Below are 23,070 nucleotides of genomic sequence, written 5' to 3'. Positions count from 1 at the left end.
AAAATATATTAAAACGTTAAAATTAACAAGGACAAAAATATTTATATGCATTTAAAAAGATTTAATATAGATTATTTACATTTTATTTAGAAATAAATTTTTATAAAAAAAAATAATAATAATAATAAAAAAAAAAAAACTATTTCATAATTATTTCTTTTTGCACTACCTGTCTGCAGATCCTCATAATCTTTGATATCGCTGGCGGGACTCTGCTCGATGATCTGCTCCAGTTCTGAGTCCGTCAGGTACTGAACCTCATCGGCTTCATCTCTCCTCACACGTTCTGCTTTTATGGCCTCCTGAAGGGTCAGGTAACTTTTGGGGATCTGTATAAAACATCAAAAAGAGATAAATATATGGGATAATTCACCTACTACTGCAGCATAGTCTCCTCACGCTCATGCTTTTCTTCATTTCAAGTTGCCTTGGATAATAAAAAAAACCTGCTTAATGTATAAATAAAGTATTTTCCATCTTACCTAACAGAAACAACTGTGATTCATGCTAAACATACAGTCTTAACTAATACTAACCAGTCTTCCCACTAGTTTGCGACAGCTTGCAGGGTTGCTGACATCCTTCATGGAGCAAGTGACCTGAAACAACAGCCTCTTGAGTCCGTCCATGCCTTCCAGCGTCTTACACGACACCTCACTGCCAAACAACCACCAAAACAGATCGTCCATTGAGGAAAGTACACTGTAAAAAATTACTGTGGTTTTAACGGTAAAAGACTGTACAAATCTACAGTAAAAACCTGTTTAATGGTTAACGGAAAGTTCCCCTAATATATGTACACATGGTGAAAAAATGTATTGGACATTACATGTAATTTTACGGTAACATACTGTTTTTGGAAGTGAAAAAGAACTTAATTTACAGTGAATAACTGTAAATTGACATTCCCATAACTCCCTGCGTTACATTTCACATCTGCAAACAATAAACATGCAAAAATAACAATAAAATAAACTGCATCCAAAATTTCAAAGTTTTCTCCAAATAAGAAAAACCGTGTGTGAATTGTGAGAGTTTCTTTAAAAACACATGGTTTCCATAAATTCTTATATGTTTTTATAATTTGAAAGCAAACAAATAACCGTTTAGCAAAGGGATATCATACCATTCAGAAAATATAATTTGCATTTTAATATTGTGATGAAAATGTATTTAACAGTAATATGTCCATGACAGGTTAGACATATCTTATGATTTATGCTTTGAATAATGGCCCATAATTCTCTTTAAAAAATGTATGGGAGCTCAGCTAAAATGTTTCTATAGTACTTAAGTGTTTATTATTTATGACATGACAAAAGCGAATGGGAAATTAAGACCAAACTGTATCTGTTAACAAGATGGTGTTTAGTCTTTGTATAAATGACACTGTGCACTTTCTATATATGTTAATATTTAAATGCTGCTCATGATGTGTTTTGGTTCATCATGTGATCATCATGTGTTTATCGGTGTATTACAAAGGTACAAAACAGATTTCAATAGGTTGGTATATTAAAATTATATCAGTTAATTAAATTACAGTATTTAAATGTACATTTAAGTTAAAAAAAAAGTAAAACCTAAAATGTTGCTACCGTATTTTAAGGTAAAATTCTGGCAACCACAACTGTCGTTTTTTTTACCATAAATTTAACACATTTTTTTTTTGTACAGTGTAGCAGAAGTAATGATAATGACACTAACTGTAGGTGTTTCCAGGTGATGTCGGGGTATCCGCTGGCCCGTGCGCCCGAGGGAGTTCTGCAAAGTGCCAGGATGTAGGCCCTCAGTGTGGCAACACGCTCCATGCGAAACTTAGTGTCTATGAGGTCCAGATGTGTCCCGATGACAATGACAGCAGAGTTAGGAGCGCGAGCCTGGAGCACAAACACATTCACACAATCATTACACAGGTCTTTCTATAAAACAAGAGCCATTTATGTCCATCAAAACATGACTTAATGAGAAGCTTGTGCCAGTTTTTTTTTTGTATTGTTTATAAAAATAGCATTTTGTGTTTGTATGTGTAGTGTCTCTATAGATTTTTTTGCTCTTAAGTTATGAAGGATATATATATATATATAAAAAAAAGAAGAAGAACATTCGGTAACACTTTAGAATAGGTAACACTTGTTAACTATTAACTATGACATTTCTCTCAATAAATTCTTAATTTGCTGCTTATTAAAAGTAAGTAAGGTAGTTGTTAGGTTTAGGTATTGGGTAAGATTAGGGATGTAGAATAAGGTCAAGTAGAAAAAGGCATTAATATGTTCTTAATAAGCACTAATACATGGCTAATATTCTAGTAATATGCATGCTAATAAGCAACTAATATGTGTTACCTATTCTAAAGTGTTACCGAATACTCTATCCAACTACAAGCAACAGCACAAATAAATACAATAGAGTAAAGATACAAACAATAAACAGTGATTTTCGGGCAGGTCTAGCATAAGTTTTTATGTACAGAAATTGAATAAAGTAAACAAATGTAAAACAGCATTGCATATTGGACTGTATAAATTAAAGATTATTCTTTATTAAAGTTATAAAAGTGTTATAAAACCGTGTGGGGTGAACCAAACGGTTCAGATTTTTTTCAGCAAACCGTGCCACCCCTAATATATATATATATATATATATATATATATATATATTTTTTTTTTTTTTTTTACCTCTGCCTGCATTTCCAACTAGCCTTTGCTGTGCTAGCAAAAACTGTATGTATATTATAAATGTTTAAATAAGTTTGAATATATAAGAACAGCATTTTTTCTTTTTATCGTTATACATGCTATATTTAGATTTTAGTTGACAGCATTAAATTAGGCTAGTAAATGGTAATGAACAACTCTGATTTTGTTAATGCAAACTATGTGCTATTAATTTAATTTGCAATTGCATTTGTTTAGTGTGCAATGGCAAATTCTTTCATAAATAATACATAAGCTAAAACGACTTACAGTAGTTTGCAATGGCAAGCTTGTCTTTATTATTATTAAACAATTAAATAAAATAAACAAATAAATGAATGAATGGCAAAATATAATTTATTCTCGTTATTCAATAAATAAAATTGTTTAGATTGCAATGGCAAATGCTAATCAGTATCATTCCACTATTTTATAAATAAAGATTACTGATTTAGTTTGCAATGACAATGCTGTTTATTAATATTAAACTATTCCATAAATAACAGAGTAAATACTAAATCAGTATATCAGATCAATCAATAAATAAAAGTTACTGTTTTGCAATGGCAAATTATGCCACTATTATTTAACTATTCCATAAATAATAAATGCTATTTAGCATAATTAACCATATTTACCTACATCAAATTGGAAAATACGTATGTTTCCTAGAATGACCCATTCCCTTCAAGACAATTAAACAATTTTTTGATTGAAATCTGTACTAAATATGTAAAATCAGCACTAATACCCAGTATGGAGACCTCTTGACTGTAGGAGCTGCTCAGAAGCTCTCAGATTTTCATAATGTCTATGTTTCATATTGTTTACGGACCTCGATGTTGAGCAGCCAGGACTGCAGGTTGGCCACTGCTTCCTCTCCCAAAGCCAGATTCCAGATGACCATATACAGAGCCTTATCTGTGAAGAAACACTGGTTCACCGTCGACATGCTGGCCGGGCCGCCAATGTCCCATACGTTAAAGGACACTGAATCAAGCTATAAACAGGAGAAACAAAGGCATTGCACCACATTAACAACATCACTTCATCACTTTCATCAAGGTATTTTCAGACTAATTATATAGTTGCGGAGGTGAAATGTGGTTTTGTTTATGGTTTATTTTGTCCTGTTATGAAGCTATGGAAGCTTGTGGAAAGCTATGGAAGCTTAAAATAATACAATTATTTTTTACATTTATTTTCCTCTGAATTGCGAGATATAAATTGCAGATCTGTGAGATAAAAATAGAATTGTGAGATACAAACTTGGAATTGCAAGATTTAAATACCGAATTCTGAGATACAAATGTATAATGATGAGATAAAAAGTTACAATCTACCTTTTGAATTTTTCATTTTGTGGTTTGAAAATTTTTGGGGTGAAAAAAGTCAGAATTGCAAGATATAATTGCAGAATTGTTAGATGAAATTTTACAATATTCCTTTTTAATTTTTCATTTTGTGGCAGGTAAAAAAAAAAAAAATAGGTGAAAAAAGTCAGAATGGCAAGATACAAACTTATTATTCTAATATATTATTTTGAGATGTAAACTTGGAATTGCAAGAAAGTCAGTCAAATGTCTGAGTGTTTATCTCACAATTCTACATTTATACCTCACAATTTAGACTTTTTTTCTTAAAGTCAGAATTATGAGGTAAAAATGCAGAACTGAGTTATATACCAGCAGAAAAGTCATATATAAAAAAATCACAATTTAATTTATTTTGTGGTGGATGCGAAATAACAAATGCAAAGTCAGAGATTGAGAAATTGTCGAAGTCATTTAGAAGTAGGAGTTCATTTTTATCTCACAATGATGACCCCCCCCCCCCCCCCAATTTGGAGGAATTTAGAATTTTTAGAAAAAAAATCATAATTGTGAGATGAACAATTGCAATTACCTTTTTATATTCTGTTCCAAAAACGAGTTTGAGCAATGTCAATATGAAATAAAGAACTGACCCTATCTACTTTTTTTTCTAAATACTTCTAACTTTTATTTAAAGAAATGCAGATTTGATTGTGAGTAAATAATGACAGAATCTTAATTTGTGCTTGGACCTTTCTTTTAAACAACCGTAAACTTTGCTCAAGCTAAGGTTAAAAAGCACAAAAAAGGTTCTCACTGTGAGTCAGTGGAGGAGTAAGTGTGCACAGCTGCTCGAGGTGGAGCGAGATCTCTCTGGCTTTATAACATCAGCCCGTGTATACATTTACTTCTGTCCATGATATATGTGTACGAGGTCAGTCTACGTGTGTTTATGAGAAAATATCTGTATGACATCAGTGAATGTGTGTGTGACACTCTCTTGGGTTTTATATGTCTGGCTCTGACTCAGGACTCATGACGAGAATGGAAACGCTGTTAACTCATGTTAAGAAACCATGTAAGGCCACAAACGGAGCTAGAGGTCAAAGGTCAGCTGGAAATACCAGAGCTGCTACTCATTCATAAACCCTGAGGTCAAAACGTTGGCACTTTAATGGTTTCGCTTTTTTTAGACTTGCTATGAAGGTTTTTTCTGCCTTATTTTTGCCTCGTCATGTTTACATGGTTAAAATAATCAGAGATTTTCACTTCCTGTGAGCAAAGCATTATGCCACAAACACATGTGAAGGAACGCCCTGCCAACAATCAAATGGACTGGGAATCCAGTAAAAGCCCAAACGATGAAGTCACACACTTGAAATGACCTAATTTGTCCAGTGTTTCAGTTTCTTTGCTCACCAATAAGCAGAAATATACTTTCTTTTATGGCAACAAAAGTTATGAACATACAAATTACTTTATTCATAAGTAATTGGATATATATATATATTTACATTTACATTTATTCATTTAGCAGACGCTTTTATCCAAAGCGAATTACAGATGAGGACAGTGGAAGCAATCAAAAACAACAAAAAGAGCAATGATATATAAGTGCTTATATATAAGTGGTTAACACAGTACACCTAGCATGGGATTTTAAATAATGTAATATAAAGAAAACAGATAGAATAAAAAAAGAATAGAGCAAGCTAGTGTTAGAGGTCTTTACACATACACACACACACATACATACATACAATTGTATAATTAATGAAAAGAAAATAGAATATAAAAAGATTAGAAAGGTAGTTAGATTTTTTTAAAGAATAGAATTAGAATAGTGAGTGTTAAAGTAAGAGGGTCAAATAAAGATGGAAGAGATGTGTTTTAAGCCGATTCTTGAAGATGCCTAAGGACAAAATGTCCCCAACAAGGATAGTAATAAAGGTTTTTTGATTTTTTGACCTTGTGAGGAGATTGTCTTTGGTGCATTTGAGGAAAACAGTTTATAAATCATACAGAATAATCTACAGAAAATACAGTTTGTACAGTAGAAAGACCATTGCACCTATGGAATGAACCCCATAAAACATGGAAGCCAGTGTGTGTGTGTGTGTGTGTGTGTGTGTGTGTGTGTGTGTGGACTGAGGGGGCTTACAGCAGGCTTCAGCACTCCTCCGGGTCGCTCCAGATCCCAGCTGGATGTGTGGACACTGCGGTCGGAGCTGATGAAGGATGAGGGTTTGCCCGTCTGCAGCCCCTCCAGCAGAGCGCTCTTCCCCTGCCGCGGAGGACCCACCACCATCAGCTTCAGCAGTCTGCAGGGCTCTGCTCCACGCAGCTCTGCTCGCAGATAGGCCAGAACTGCAGCAGGACCTGCACACGCACAACAAATTTACAAATGTATAAATTCACAGCATTTGAAAAACTGCAACACCTGGATGACCTGCTAATTTGTTCCTGTGGCTCAAGTGGTAGAGCACTGCGTTAGCAGCTCAAGGTTTGATTCCCAGGGAACACATGTTAGGTAAAAACTGTTAGCATGAATGCACTCTAAGTCGCTTTGGATAAAATCGTCTGCTAAATGCATAAATTTAATTTTAATTTAATAAATTTATTTCCTGTGAGCATCTGAGCTTTCATTCATACTACCCACATTCATACTATATGTGAACCTGGACCACAAAACCAGTCATTAAATTTTTTTTTTGGGATTGAACAATATTTGGCCGAGATGCAACAATTTGAATATCTGGAATCTGAGGGTGCAAAAAAAAAAAATCTAAATATTGAGAAAAGTGTCTTTAGCGTTGTCCAAATAAAGTTCTTAGCAATGCATATTAATAATCAAAAATTAAGTTTTGATATATTTATGGCTGGAAAATGTACAAAATCTTTTCATAGAATGTGATCTCTATTTAAAATTTAATTTATTTTATTTCCTGATGATTTTTGGCATAAAAGAAAAATCGTTAATTTTGACCGATACAATGTTTTTTTTGGCTATTGCTACAAATATACTTGAGCTCCTTAAGACTACTTTTGTACTCCAGGGTCACATACAGACATGTACTTTTTAACGGTTGTGAAGTAAGTTTCATTACAGTAATGTTCCATTTGTTAACATTAGTTACTACACTAGTTAACAATCTAACAATAAAAAAAACACTCCTAAAGCATTTAGTCATCTTTACGTTAATTTTGACATGCATAACATTGTTAAAAATCAAAAGTTGCATCTGCTATTATTACATTTATTTGGATTTAGACTCCTTTTTGATTAATTATTTCTTACGTAATTATAAAAAAATGAGCTTCCTCTTAACTTTAATTTGCTGGGCACATTTAAATATATTACTGTTTAACATATCAAAATAAAGTGTGATAACAGAAATAGAAGGGTTGTTTATATAAATTGTTTTCTCCATGTTTTTTATCTTTATACTATGCTTCCTATTTAGCATTTAAACAAAGCTGAATGATTCTAATGTTAGTTAATGCATTAACTTGCATTAACTGTAAAACATGATCTCTTATTTTAAGCTTTCCTTTATTTGACTTATTTCTTTTTTTATTTGTTGATTGTCACTTTGTTAATTTACTCAGCACTTTGTTATTTGTATTTTATCCTTTAAAATTTTAACTGTCTGTTAGTAGATGCTTTCTTTCAAGTGATAATGGAAATATTTGTTTCTTCACTTTCACTTTATATTACTTGTTATTTTAAAATATATTCACAAATCAAGCCTTATAAAGTAGATTAAATTAGATAAAAAATTGAATATTCTATACAATATTTAATCATTTCTATGGTGTTGCATCATGAACTTTGCCTCATGCTAATCAATCGAAATCAACATCATATGTAAAGCACTTCCACATGAGTGACATGAGCTCCAGGCATCTTCAGATGAAGCCACAGTGCTCATGTGTTTGTTAGGGACGCGCTACTTCCTCTCCAATCTCTTGAACCTCTTGTTATGAGAGTAAAACGCATTAAATAGTGCTACAAACACATCAGACGAATTGACAGCTGGCTGAACGACTCACAGCTGGAAGCACCAATGAAATATTCATCAGACAAATCCTAGATTAAACAGCCAGAATATCATATTCTCTAATGCAAAAAAAAAAACCCAAAACAAATGTCATGCTCAACATGACAACAATTATTTTTGTTTAATACAGAACATGCTTCTTACCCTAATTAGCTTCAGAGACACATTTATGCATTTTGTCCACGCTTTTTATCAGAAGCACAAGATGGATATAAAACATTATTTATTCATTCATTCATTTTAGACTTTGTTAATATTTTGAATTGGCTTCTATTTTTATATTTCAAGTTTTAATTAAAATTTTGTTTGTTTCTTTTTTAATCTTATAAATCATGCTTTCATAGCATCAATGCTGTGGATATTATTAAAGATTTTGAATTAGCTTTTAATTTTTATATTGTCAGTTTTCATTTTAATTTACTTCTGTAATGCGTGTCATTTTATATTATTTCTATTTATTTATTTTTGTAATATTACTACTTGGGTTTCATTTAATTTTTAATTTCAGTTTTTGTTTCATTTTTTTATTCATTCATTTTAGACTTTATAAATATTTTGAATTAGCTTCTATTTTTATATTTTGAATTTTCATTAAAGTTTTGTTTACACAAATTTTGTATAAATCATTATTTCCATATGTTTTCATAACCATCTCTCTCTCTCTCTCTCTCTCTCTCTCTCTATCAGTGTTTGGAATAACGGCGTTTAAAAGAACGGCGTTAGGTAACAACGTTATTTTTTCAGTAATGGGGTAATCTAACTAATTACTTTTCCCGTCGTTACAACACCGTTAACATTACTGGATGTAAAATGCGGTGCGTTACTATGCATTGATTTATCCGAACGCTCACACAGCGAGTAAGGAGGTGGGTTAATAACAAGATAAGCGATTATGATTTGCTAAGGCAGAGTCATGTGTTTCATGGTAGCCAATCAGAGCCAGTGTTTTTACGTCAGTGGCGCCAAACACACACACGCGCACGAACGCAACGGCTAAAGAGAGATTCGCAGCAGGAGCAGAGATGGCGAGTCAGGAGCAATCCGATGAAAAGTTGGCATTTTCAAGGTGGAGATATAAGCACTACTTCAAATTCATTGTGGTCAAAGGCAAGGACGTGCATGTAATGTGTACATGTAATGTGTGACACGCATCTACAAAGCTAGTGGCCAAAAACACTTTTCTTACAAAGAGTGCAGGATAAAACTCTTGCTGTCTGTTGACTGTTCTACTTATTTTAACTGACTTGTGAAAACTGCTAAAAAAAAAAAAACTTCTACATATAGCAACTTTTAAGTTGCGTTACAAAGTAACGCAATGAGTTACTTTCCCTGGTAACGAGTTACTTTTATTATAGAGTAATTCAGTTACTAACTCAGTTACTTTTTGGAACAAGTAGTGAGTAACTATAACTAATTACTTTTTTAAAGTAACGTTCCCAACAGTTCTCTCTCTCTCTCTCTCTCTCTCTCTCTCTATATATATATATACACATATATACACACACACACACACATATGAATATAATAGCTTTTATTAATATTTTGAATTCGCTTTTATTGTTTTATTTTCAGTTTTCATTTTAATTTACTTTTTTTCAAAATTTCATTTTATCTTTTTATATTACTTAATTTTTTCTGTGTCAGTTTTTTTTTTTTTGAGTGTTTTTAGTACATAAAGGACAATCTAAAACATACTGCCTTAGCCATTAATTGAAATAGGCTTTATTTCAGGCTTTCTTCAATGATTAAAAAAGTTATACTTTTAATACTCTTAATTCAGTTAATGATAATGACCCGGTTTAACATTTTTGTAAAATCCAGCTATTTAATTTTTAAAAAATGTGCATTTGCTGAACCACCGTGAAAGTTTTTGTATTTTTCTATCCTGATCAAAGCTCAAGAAGCTAAATGTATGATATTCATGTGAGATTTTATTGCTCAATATTGCTGCATGTTTTGTTGAAATGTAAAGTTGTGATTTGAGCTGTATTTGTGTGACTGGAGTACCATCTTTCCTGACTTCTGCGGGGATGTTGGTGATGTTCAGGTCTTCGATGTCCAGCTGCCAGAGGTTGGAGAGCTGCCCAAGCTCTATAGGAAGCTCCTGGATACCTGGATTACTGCAGAGACAGAAAGCATTAAAAGCTACGGAAGTCATCATCACATCCTGAGAGTTTCTCAAGCAGGAAGCAGGAGAGATCAACAAACCCTTTTGATATTGCATATAAGTTTGACTTTCACCCACACTGTGAAAACCCTTGCTGGGCTCTGGTCCAAAACCTACTACAACACCTTACTGTTTAGCTGAATTTAACCTCTTAAGTGACTGAACTGTAAAGGTCCATTTAGTCAGCATCTCTTAAATCACACAAGAGACTTGGCTTGCTATTGATCTCAGCAGTTTGGCATTAACATGTCGCTTAGATTATATCTAATAAACAAAACGCAAAATAAAATATTCATTTTTAATATAATATTAACATTTTCATAATTTAAATTATTGTACTGTTTACTACTTTATAGTCAGATTCAATAAAATAATAATTACATATTAAAATTCAACTAATATATATATATTTTTCCCACCATCCGTCATTTTTACTGCAATTATTACAATGCATTACATTTTTGTTTTCTTGGCTTTTATAAATGACATTAAACATTATAAATAGGTGAACATGTTAATATTTATTTGAGGTGAAATTATATTATTATGTGAGAAGAAAGAGTGATTTTATTTATTTAAGTTTTAGTCATTCTGATTATTTAATAAGAAAATGTAAACCATCTTAAATTTCTGTACTATTTTTAAAACTGTATATTTATAGTTCAAATAAAATGATAATTACATATGAATACTATAATAATTAAGATTATATATACCAATTTTTACTGAGCTTGTAATAATGCATGATATAAAATAATTAATTATGTGAAGAAAAGTGAAGACAGATTTGACTTTTTTAATATTATATATATATTAATTATATTATTATATATATATTTTTATCTTAAGTTTTAGTAATTTAGTTATGCTTTTGACATTTTAAGTTATTTATGTGTTTATATATATATATATATATATATATATATATATATAAAAATAAAAACACAATTTAATTTAATTTATTTTATTTCAGTTGTAGCTGTATTGATTTCAGACCTTCACCTTCAGACCTTCCAAAAAATGGAAAAGAAATGGTCCCTTGGCAACTAAGTCTAATATCATCAATTCATTAATTAATAGAATCAAATCTAATAGTTTTATCAAAAATAACATCTGGCCCTTGAATGCTGAAACTGACCAATCACAATAAAGTATACCAGAGAGACATGTAATGAAGTGGAAGAAATGATTGCACGCTACATTTCCCATGATGCCCTGCGACTCACTTGGACAGATAGAGTTCGGAGAGGTTCTTGAGGGCACACACTGACGGCGGCACACACTCCAGCTGGTTGTCATTCAGAAAGAGAACTTCCAGAGAATCCCGCAAGATTACAGGAAACTGAATGGGACAAACTGCCAAAACAGAGCCAGAGGAGATGAGAAGCTCACCGAAACCACATGATGCAGAATTAAAATCCCTGCAGACTAATGGATGATCACTGATTAGCCCGGCAGGAACACTCCTTACTCTACTGAAGGCCTACTATGAGACGGTAGAATAAAGCAATAAGCCCAGTGAAGCCATGGTTTACAGTGAGTTTATAACAGCTAAGAACCGTTGCTAAAACCATCTCAGTGGTTATAAATTCACTCTAAACTATGGCTTCATGGGGATTATTGCTTTTATAAAACGGTTGTTTCATAAATGTAGTAAGGTTTCACAGAATAAAACAAATAAAGTGTAATGATATAAATAAAAACAGTATTCTTCCACCAAACACAATGTAGTTCCACAGAATCAGTTGTGGTTGGAACAAAGTGGTTGCCGAGCAACACACAGAAGTAAACAAAGGTGAATGTTTGTAGTGTAATTTACAACAGCTTCGAATGTGGCTCAGCCAATCAGAATCAAGGACCGGAACTATCTGTTTTATAGACGGTTTCATCGGGCGCACGCGCCTGGACCTAAGTTAACTTCCGGTCTGTGTTGTGTACATCGGTCTGGCTGCAGTGCCTTTACAAACGCAGTTAAAGTCAAGGTGATGAGTAGACTGAAGTTGTGCTCAGGTGGTTGTGTTGCGGGATGTGTTTCCCATAGATTAATTTATTTTTGGAGACTCGCCACAATTTCAAAACTGATCGATTTTCAAAAAGGCTTCGTTGAATAAACATGAGTATCGTTACGTACTGCACGTTTAATAATAATTCCTTACATTTATATGTTTAAATATCAAAACGAAGCACAGGTGTTTTTATATCGCTGTATTTCTGAAGGAAGACTTGCGTGTTATATGCCTGATAAAGCAGCGTGTGAGCGTACCAGCTCTGCTTTGTTTACAACTGTTACTGGGGAAACCTCTATTTCTCGCGCTTTATGTCTATGCTTTAAAACATCTCCTGCTGACAAAGAATGAATTTGCATTTTCACTAAGTCCGCCTGATCCACGAAGCAAACATATTTGGTTTGTTATCAAAAAAATATCTACTCTAGAGGAACTTGGCTGTTGTTATTGATTCTATTTGGAAGTCTACCGGAAGTTAAGTTAGGTCCGCAAAAGGGCTCATGCGCAGTAACGTTTGTTTATGTTGATGCCTTTGAAACGGTCTATAAATGTGCCCAGATTTGCACGGTTCTGCATTTTTATAAAAAAAATTTTTGCTTTTGCTTCCATAAAGTGACAAAAAGAAATATATATATATATAATCTTTTCAGAGAAGGCAATTCCATAGTGCACAATACAGAGAAAGCATCTGAACCTAAAATGAACTATTTTACCTCTATTTGATCTATTTCTATTTCTATTGATTCTATTTCATTTTTGTTCATGATTCTTTGATGAACAGACATTTAAAAGAACACCCATTTATTTGAAACTTAAATCCATTTTGTGACATTATAAGTGTCTTTCCTGTCTTTCTTGATCAATGTAACGCATCTTTGCCGAATATAAATATCAATATCTTTTGAACAGCAGTGTTCATTTTGTTGAATTGCTAGCAAAACCGACAGCGAGCGCCCATCCTTATTGCCTAAAAATATGAGTCAGATGTTTGGATCAGCCTGAAAGGTTTTTAGTTTAGATTTTGAGGCCATTACTAAAACAATCCACACTCTTGTCACAGTCTCAACAAAACATGATTACCATGGTGATATCGCTCTGCTTTCTCTGTGGTGAGTTTGGTAATTACAGTGTGAAACTGTGACGTGTCATGGCCATGTGACCACAGTGTTTGAGTCACTGTACCTGGCTCTGGGTCCCGTCTGTGCCACGTAGTGAAGAAGGCCAGCTTCCGGGTTTTGGTCTGCTCTCCCGTCCTAAAATAACATTCAGAGCACATTCGATTTTAGATATTCACAATCTCTATATAAACCACAAGGACCGTGATGATGCATTAGAAGAGCAATGAAGACTTCATTTTAAAGCTTCATCGATGAACTCTCTCCAAAATATGTTCCAAATTCTAAGCAACATAATTATGCTGCTTTCTAAGATATGTTTTTAGGCAACATCACATCTATTGTTTGCAGAGAAGCTAGTTCTATAATGCATTGTGCGAACAACACAGACCTCGGTTTTACCAGTTTCTATGATGTTTTAAAATAAAAAATGTAAATTTAAATTACAAATGAAATAAGGAAAGCAGCATAAAATATCTAAAAAATAAAATACAAAATAATACAAGAAAATAACAACAAAAATAAAATAAGAGCAACAACAAAAACATGAAATATAATAATAATAAAGAATATAACAATCAAATAAATAAGCCCAATTTTTTTTTTATTTTTTTTTATTAATACTACAATTATTATTGATATTGATATGAATAATACTAATCCATTAATGAATTAAGATATAAAAACAATTAATAATTAAACAACACCATAGGAAACTAAATATTTTTTAATATACAAGTTATTGTTACTATTATTATTATTACTAAAAATGCATAAAATAAACAGACTAAATCTAAACTAAAATAAAATAGGTGAATGGTGTTATGACAAACAAATGTACATTATTTAATTAAATGAATGTAAAGCAGCATCACATGTATCCTTTGCAGAGAAGGCAATCCCTTTATACATAATATGCAAAATACAGAAAAAGTATCTAGAAATAGTTCAATGTACCTAAAAATAATGACTGTTTGACTTATTTTTATGCTTATTACTGTTTCACAGGGTTAGTATTGTCCAAAATAGGTTCCTGCTGAAGGCATAATCATGAACAGCCTTCAGATTGGGAGTGTGCTTAAGATGCATTAAAATGCTACCTATGTACGGCTCACTTGGTTTTGGAACAGAGCCTTTTCTATGTGTGTGTGTGTGTGTGTGTGTGTGTGTGTGTGTGTCGGTGTCGGTGTGTGAGCATTTGACCTACTTCCCCAGTTGGTTTCTGGACAGGTCTAGAGTTCGCAGACAAGAGCATTTCCATTTGTTTGGAGTGGGCAGCGTGGAGATTTGGTTGCCACACAACTTCAGAGAGACGATGGCCTAAAACACACACAGTAATCTCTGTGACACACACACACACACACACACCTGGAGCCATAACACATGACGTACACACTGCTACTTAAAGTCATTTGGCAAGTGTGGACTTATTGTTATCAGCACATTATTATTGTCTTTAGCACAGATGAGATGTTTATCTTTTATATGAAGAGTTTTAGTGCTTCACAGACAGAAAACACACAACATGTTTACTAAAAGTACTATTATTATTATCATTATTATATTAAAAATATTATTTACTTAAAGTAAAAAAAAGCCCAAATTTAAACTATCAAATAACAAAAATAAATAAAAACAACAAACAAAAAAATTATTTATATGTATATATATAAATTAATCAAAAAGAAAATAAATAATAAGATAAAATACAAAACCATAAAATAATAAAAACAACATTAAAAATAAATAAAAACTAAATTAGAAAAGAAATGACAATAAAATAAAATTATTAACAAAAAATTTGTTAATAAAATAAAAACTAATAATTAACTTAAAATACCAAATAAAATAATATATATAAAAAAACCAATCAAATTAATGAAAATAAATAAATAAATAAATAACAGCACAGATTCTCCCAAAGCGGCATGATTGATGAATCATTCATGTCTGTAACACAAACTACGTTATGATTTACACACAAAAGTATTATACATATTATAAGTACGTGTCTAAATACACCACATTTGTCTGTTTGTGTGTGAAATGGTAATACATTGTCACTTTTGACTCGCTGTTCCCCGTGTAATCATCGCCTTTGCTCAAAGACAGAGTAAATATCCGGTGTTTAAAAGAGCAGAGATTTTCAAGTCAAACTGTTCGAGCATTAAATTGAATTTTAAATGATGAACCTGCCGTTTGCTTCTTCCTTACACGCTTTCTTAAGCTCTCTAGTTTGCAATCTCTATTTCTCTCTCTGCCGTTGGCTTGGTGTTGACATCTTGCCAGTTAACTTGCAAAACTGAAAGTGAGGTTAATAAAAACTCAACAACTATAAAATCTGTCCGAGTTGCTCTGCCTTATTTTTGTAAACACTTCACAACACACTCGGAGCCTTTCAGGCTTATTTGTGTAAAAAAAAAAAACTATTATCATTAAAGCTGAAGCTTTTCCTGATTCACTGCTGTCTATCATTCATGAGAAGATACAGAGAGAAACTCACGTTTACTGTGAGCACAGTGCCACCATGAGCTCAAGAAACCTGAGGGCTCTTAGTTCAAATACAAATACACAGATCAAATATAATTAAAGGATTTGAACAGGTGCAATTTTAGCAGGAGAATCTTACAAAACCTGATGAGCATATTTCACAATACTGTATTTCTAAAGTAAGAAATACAATTTTGTTTATATGCATATTTGCAATTTTTTCTTTTTTTTTTTACACTGTGACATTATATTCAAGAAGATTTCCTCTCATAAATTCTCATTACCACAATGAAAAACATAATACATTAATTAAAATATACATTTTTAATTATGCGGATTTAAAATAATAATTAATAATATTAATGGTCTTATTACAGCAATGTGATTAATGAGAATAATGACATCAGATTGTGAGTGATGGGCATTAAGGAAAAACCTTTAAAGTACAACGTTCAGACACGTGCATATTTATTTTGCTTTGGTCAGAATATCATATCTTATTTAATTTCAGCACATCTTCTCCAGTAAACTCTCGTTATGACAATCCAAAAAATAAGATGCATCAATTAAAATGTACAGTTTTTTTTTTTACCGATTGAATAAAAAGACATTAAAAAAGGTATTAATTTTTTTTCATTACATTGTAATATTTAAATAAGATAATATTCATATAATAATATATATATATATATATATATATATATATATATATATATATATATATATGTATTTTTTTTTTCCTAAAACAATGTTTATTACAGTAATGCTGTAATAAATAAATATATAATTCAGTTTAAATTAAATAATTCAGCAATGAGAATAATAACATTGAGATTATTGACAAAAATATTTGGCCATTTAGGGGGAAAACTTTTTTACAGTACAAGATCCAGACAAATGTGAAATCACTCGTCTTATTTCTTGTGATTCCAGCACATTTCCTCCCGTTCCTCACCTCCAGCTCAAATATGTACGAGGGCAGCTCCTTCAAGACGTTCTCAGAGATGTCCACCTCCCTCAGATGAGTCTTCCAGAAGATGGAGATAGTGTCAGGAAGAAGCTCAATCTGGTTGTTTGAAGCTTTGCAGATTTTCTGAGGAGCGAAATATCCCTGATTATCAACATTCGCTAACAAAAAGTAAATATGCCATTCATTTAACCCAACATTCAACATGGTCAAAATGAAATGCATGCAGTATGCTTCCTAAGTTTCCTGTGATTGTTACCCCATTCAGTTGCATATTTATTATTTTATTTTAATTAATTTGGTCCTCCAGAGACTGCAAACTTCTTGTAATGTTTTATAGCCCTCCATTTAAAAGCATGTGGCTAAAGTACTGGAGAAGGCTGTGCCAGTGACCCACCAGAGGACAGGCCCAGGGCTCAGGGAAGCTGCTGAGCTGGTTTCTGCTGATGTTCAGAGAGCTGAGGGTCTTCAGACAGTGCAGGACGGAGGAGGGCAGCACCGTCAGGCTGTTGTCGGACACATCCAGCTCCTGCAGCTTACGCAGACCAATCCAGTTCGTGCCTGCGGCAGAACGTGTGATGAGCGCCACTTTAAAACCACATGACAGACGCTGAGCAACCGTGTGCATTTACATTCATGCATTTAGCATTAAAAGATAGTTCAGGAATGTTTAAAAAATTGTTTTAATAAAATGTAATTATGTATTATTGCTAGTATTACTTTTTATTATATATATATATATATATATATATAAAATATGACTCAAATATTAATATCATCATGATAACTAAATATTTACACAATTATGCACACAAATGTTTTTAAACATTTTCAAAAAAACAACAACATTTTTTAGACATTTATACACACACAAACATATACATATATTTACATATAAATATATTTAAATCTTTATATTGTAGACAATACAATTTTTATATTTTATTGTTTTAGATTTTACATGATTTCCTCATTTCAAATGACTATGGATGTAAAAAAGTGCATATTAAAAGTACACATATTCCATGTATTCCTTAATATATATTTTTAAGTTGCATATCACATGTATAATTAATAATAATAATAATTAATTCAATTGGAGTTTAATAAATAAATTTCTCAAGTATTTAACTACCAAGTAAGAATATTAATAAAACCAAACTAAATAAATAAAAGCTTGTGTGATTTATGGTAAAGAAAAAGCACTGTTTTCAATCAAAATGTTTCACATGAAAGACATTTTGGTTTTGAGGTTTGTTTTTAAATGGTAAAATTATAGATTATTTGGACACTTAAACCACACTTCTCTTAACTTCAGTCACTGAAAGCCTGATAAAAAGAAAACGCTTTCAGTTAATGAGCAGGAAACCAACATTTTAATGTGAAGTACAGCCCCAGTTTAAGAAAGCATGGCTGAATCAATTCACTGTCATTGAGAGACTTTGTGAAACTGCTGATGCACACTAAAGAAAATGATGTGTGTGTGTGTGTGTGTGTGTGTGTGTGTGTGTGTGTACCGTTGGGAATGTTGAAGAGGCTGATCAGTTTGTTTCTGGCTGCAGAGATCCTCTTCAAATGGCCGAGGTGAAGCAGACCGAGAGGAAGACACTCCAGCTCATTCTCAGAGACATCCACATGCCATAACCTACAGAAAACATTTTATTATTATAAAATTATTATAATAATTTTTAAAAAAGTAAAATTATTATTAAAATTATTTATTAAAATCTAAATATTAATAAATCATATAATAAATGCATATTATAGTATATAAATAATCCTAAACTAATTAATATGCACTCAAAAAAAAAATTCAGGACTTTTAAAACAAACATCTGAGACAAAGTTTTTAGTTTCAAAACCTTTTCCAAATTGTTATTATTGGATAACGATTTTTGCTAGTCATTTAATAAAGATTGCACTCAAAAAAGGGATTTGTCTAGCTGAAAATATTTCAGGCAGGAGGATCATAAATGACTGACTTCACTTATATATTTGATATTTGTTGATATTATTGATATTGTGGATTCTCCATGTCTGCATTGTGTACAGTACCTTAACAATATAATTGTTTCTGCATATATGTGACCCTGGAGCACAAAACCAGTCTTAAATCTTTTTGGTATATTTGTAGCAATAGCCAAACAAACATTGTATGGGTCAAAAATATAGATTTTTCTTTTATGCCAAATATCATTAGGATATTAGGTAAAGAGCATGTTTCATGAAGATACTTCGTAAACTTCCTAAACAAAAAAATATATTTTTGAGTAGTAATATACATGGCTAAGAATTCATTTGGACAACTTCAAAGGTGATTTTCTTAATATTTAGATTTTTTTGCACCCTCAGAATCCAGATTTTCAAACAGTTGAATCTCGGCCAAATATTTTCCTCCTTATAAACCATATAATCAATGAAAAGCTTATTTATTCAGCTTTCAGATGATTTATAAATCTCAATTTTGAGAAATTGACCCTTATGACTGGTTTTGTGGTCCAGGGTCACACACGTATAGTATATACATGATGTAAATGCTAGTTCTAGTGAAAAGCGCTGTAGAAATAGCTGGGAAGCTGAGTTGCGGACCGACTGCAGATGATCTCCTGCGACGAGTTCGGGGTGGGCAGCTCTCGCAGCTGATTGTGACACAGGTTGAGCGAGCGCAGATGAATCAGACCCCAGGGCACCACAGACGGCAGCGAGCTCAGACAGTTATGAGACAGATCCAGAACCGTGATCCGAGACGACACGTCCATGAACCAGTCCAGATCCAACCAGCACAGCTTCAGTCCCGACCAGTCAACGTGCAAAGCCTAGGGACGAGGAAGAGCCAAATCAGCGGGATTTACTCACATCCAGGTAGAGATGTGATGATTACTGAACCCTCGACCCTTGATCATAATGCATTACTACTGTGAATGCTTACAGAACACACAATGCTTAAACACTATACTGTACAGTTTATCAACAATAAAGAAGAATATCATTAAATAAAACATAATATATATATATATATATATATATATATATATATATATATATATATATGATAGGTAAAAATTGATAGCCTGAATGCACGGTAATCGCTTTGGATAAAAGCGTCTGCTAAATGCATAAATGTATTTATTTGAATTTATATAGAATTAATAAAAACTAAAAATACGGAATAACACACCTACATACTTGTACAGAATACCATAGTATATAAGAAATAACATATACATACCTAAATTCATTCATTGTATCATACATCTATACATAATTTGGGAATTCAGAATAATAATTTCAGTACTTAAAAGGTTTTTATTATTATTAATATAATATACAGAAAACCAAATAAATATACATACATACTACTACAATAATATATGATATGATATAATATAGTTGTGTTATATATCCATATGAATTTTTTTTATGGGCAAATTATTTTTTTCTTATTCTTCTCATTATTATTTAAAAGTCTGAATGAGATCCAACAAAATAAAACAAAAAGAAAAAATGAAGTTAATATGCACAAAAAATATTGTTGAACTAGTGCTAAAAATGTTTGTGTCTGTAAAGAAATGAAGAGAGGCAATGTAAAAATTCAAAACTGGTAAGGAGGAACTTCCAGGAGGATGTGAAGTGTCCTGTGGCTTGGTTTCATTTAAACACACATTTCTTGTATCATATTTATACACATGTTGGTGTTTATAAGCTCAGAAAGCAATCGCAAAAATTTTGTTTTTAAGTTTTAAATATCAATTATGTACACCACAAGAACTTCAAACCAGCTCCTAAAATACACACTATTCTCTTTTTATTGTGTTATTTGTCAGTGTTTATGAATAGGTATGAAGTTTCTTCCTGAATACATTTAAAAAGAGGAACTAGGGCTGACGCTAAAACTTCTGTAAAAGGAATCTGCAGCATTGTTGACGAGTCTAGCGCTGGTCTGAAATGAACTGAGTGGGATGAGTCTCACCTCCAGCAGCGTCCCGTCCGAAGGCGCGTCTCTGTCCTGCAGGTGGCGCTGTCTGAGCAGCTGCCTGCTGAAGTCTGCGTGATCCATCAGCGTGTACGAGGAGAAACCGGCTCCATTGTTCAGCAGAAAACACGCAATCTCCTTATTTCCTGAGAGGAGAAAACCAGCTTCAGTTAGAGCAGGAAGAGCCTTCACTTACAGTAGGAAAGAGGAACTGAGTGCCGTGGAGGAAGTGCATGTGTGTGCTGGAGCAGAGCAGGAAACCTGAACACTGTCAGAAACTCCCCTGCTTTCACCCTGTAAACCCAACGTGCAGTTCAGGATGAGAAAGCTTGACAAAAGCATTCAGTTCCAGAAAAAAAAAAAAAACAATAATAAATGAGCATTGTGCATTAATCAGTGTACAGCATCATAAGCAAATGACATCTATCATTTTTAACTAATTCAGTAAAACCAAACCATGGTTTCTCAAACTGGGGTTGGGGAGTTGAAAAAAAAAAAAGATATATATTTTTTTAAATTAACAAACAAACAAACATCACACAAATAAATACATAAATCAACAATTAAGAAATAAATATTGAATAAATAAACATTAAATACAAAAATAGATAATCAAAATAAAATAAAAAAATAAAATAAAACATTTATAAATATTTTAAATAAAATATTAATATATAATAAAATATTTAAACGGAATATAAACAGATATAATATAAATATATAGCTATAATATATCATTGATAACTTTCGTGTCACGTGACCATTAACCAATATAGGAGAACTGTAAACATGCAAAAATGTTGTCAAATTAATGCAATATAAACTTAAAAATCTCAGGGTCATTTCAAGTAAACATTTCAGGTCAAATGATTCTAGCAGACACAATTATTTGTGAATCCCAGTCCTAAACCATTTTAAAGTAACATCAGATCCACTGGATAATTATGTTTTTCCGTGAACATGTACGCATTCGGCAGACACGTTTATCTAAAAAGTTGAACATTTTGGTAAAAAACTGACATTTGTTCTCATTTCTTATCAGCTAAAATCAACTAACAATGAGCAGTACATTGTTTACAACTTAAATTTTTGTCAGTTGATAAAAATAAATTGAAAGTAATAATAAATGATAAAAATGTCAGTTGATATAAATAAACAGTTAACAGAGTTCACGTTAGTGCATTAATTAAATGTTAACAGCTATCACCTTTGATTGTAATGTATTAATGTTGAAATTAACATTAAGAAAAAAGTTGCAGATTTCATAATAAAAGCTGTAGATATCTTTCTCAATGTACACATGAACAAATTTACCCCCCCCCCCCCCAAAAAAAAATTGGCCAAATTTGTTTTTAAATCAATTATGCAAGAAAAAAAATAATGATCAAAATCTAATTCATTAAACTTTATAAATTTTATAATATGTTTAAAACTTAACTAAATTAAAGTATAACCGTTCCTAACAACAGAACATTGAATTAGAATTTTTTTGATCAAATAATGAGCTGCACATTATTTGTTTATTATAAATAGTAAATTATTTATCTTTTTTTAAGTTAAACTAAATAATGCCATTCACATTTTCCCCACTGCAGAAATCACTGGGCGCTTTATGGATAACTAACTGAACAAATGAAACCTTACAGTAAAGGGTTCCCTTGGTTGTTCACACCAAAAGTGACATTAAAAAGGGGAAAAAAGGTATTGATTCAGAAGCATTCAGATATTGTTTGCAGTGAGTGACGAGTACCTGCCTGCGCAGCGGCGTACAGAGGCAAGCCAGTGATGATGGCAAAGTCTCCTGAATGAACCGCGCAGCCCCCGGCGTCAGCATTGTACGTGTGAACCAGCAGCTTCACCACCTCCAGATGACCCTGCTGACACGCCGTAGCCAACATCCAGTTCAGCAGATCCTTACGGACACACGGTCCTACAGAAAAAGATGTGGAGCAATATATATATATATATATATATATATATATACACACAATATAAAACTGGCACTATAAAAAAAAAAAAACAAGCATTTGTTGTTCTTTGGAATAACATGCACTAATGAATCCTGTGCAAAAAACATGGAATATGCATTAAAAGAATATGCATTAAAAAAAATTATACTTTGTAGATTAGAACAGGATGCTCTGCAGTGAATGGGTGCCATCAGAGTCCAAACAGCTGATTAAAACATCACAATAATCCACACCACTCCAGTCCATCAGTTAATGTCTTGTGAAGTGAAAAACTGTGTGTTTGTAAGAAACAAATCTACCATTAAGACG

General features: G+C 32.3%; 1 protein-coding gene across 2 annotated transcripts in view; it reads right to left on the bottom strand.

Moving 5' to 3' along the window:
* Positions 1 to 23,070, bottom strand: part of lrrk1 (leucine-rich repeat kinase 1) — an 83,677-nt gene that overhangs the window by 41,928 nt on the left and 18,679 nt on the right. For both annotated transcript variants that reach the window (XM_059527540.1, XM_059527550.1), the window contains 15 exons: positions 22,542 to 22,721; positions 20,789 to 20,937; positions 19,408 to 19,634; positions 18,336 to 18,463; positions 17,216 to 17,379; positions 16,807 to 16,944; positions 14,569 to 14,681; positions 13,429 to 13,499; positions 11,467 to 11,596; positions 10,081 to 10,193; positions 6,174 to 6,391; positions 3,535 to 3,699; positions 1,708 to 1,880; positions 537 to 657; positions 170 to 329 (listed from right to left, as the gene is read on the bottom strand). In XM_059527540.1, the coding sequence (XP_059383523.1) occupies positions 170 to 329; positions 537 to 657; positions 1,708 to 1,880; positions 3,535 to 3,699; positions 6,174 to 6,391; positions 10,081 to 10,193; positions 11,467 to 11,596; positions 13,429 to 13,499; positions 14,569 to 14,681; positions 16,807 to 16,944; positions 17,216 to 17,379; positions 18,336 to 18,463; positions 19,408 to 19,634; positions 20,789 to 20,937; positions 22,542 to 22,721 (2,250 nt within the window). The remainder of the gene's footprint in view (positions 1 to 169; positions 330 to 536; positions 658 to 1,707; positions 1,881 to 3,534; positions 3,700 to 6,173; positions 6,392 to 10,080; positions 10,194 to 11,466; positions 11,597 to 13,428; positions 13,500 to 14,568; positions 14,682 to 16,806; positions 16,945 to 17,215; positions 17,380 to 18,335; positions 18,464 to 19,407; positions 19,635 to 20,788; positions 20,938 to 22,541; positions 22,722 to 23,070) is intronic.

Source organism: Carassius carassius, chromosome 3 (genome assembly GCF_963082965.1).
Source record: "Carassius carassius chromosome 3, fCarCar2.1, whole genome shotgun sequence".
Classification (NCBI taxonomy): Eukaryota; Metazoa; Chordata; class Actinopteri; order Cypriniformes; family Cyprinidae; genus Carassius; species Carassius carassius.
The sequence above is the reverse complement of the archived record's forward strand: the minus strand, read 5'-3'. Positions and strand labels throughout refer to the sequence as shown.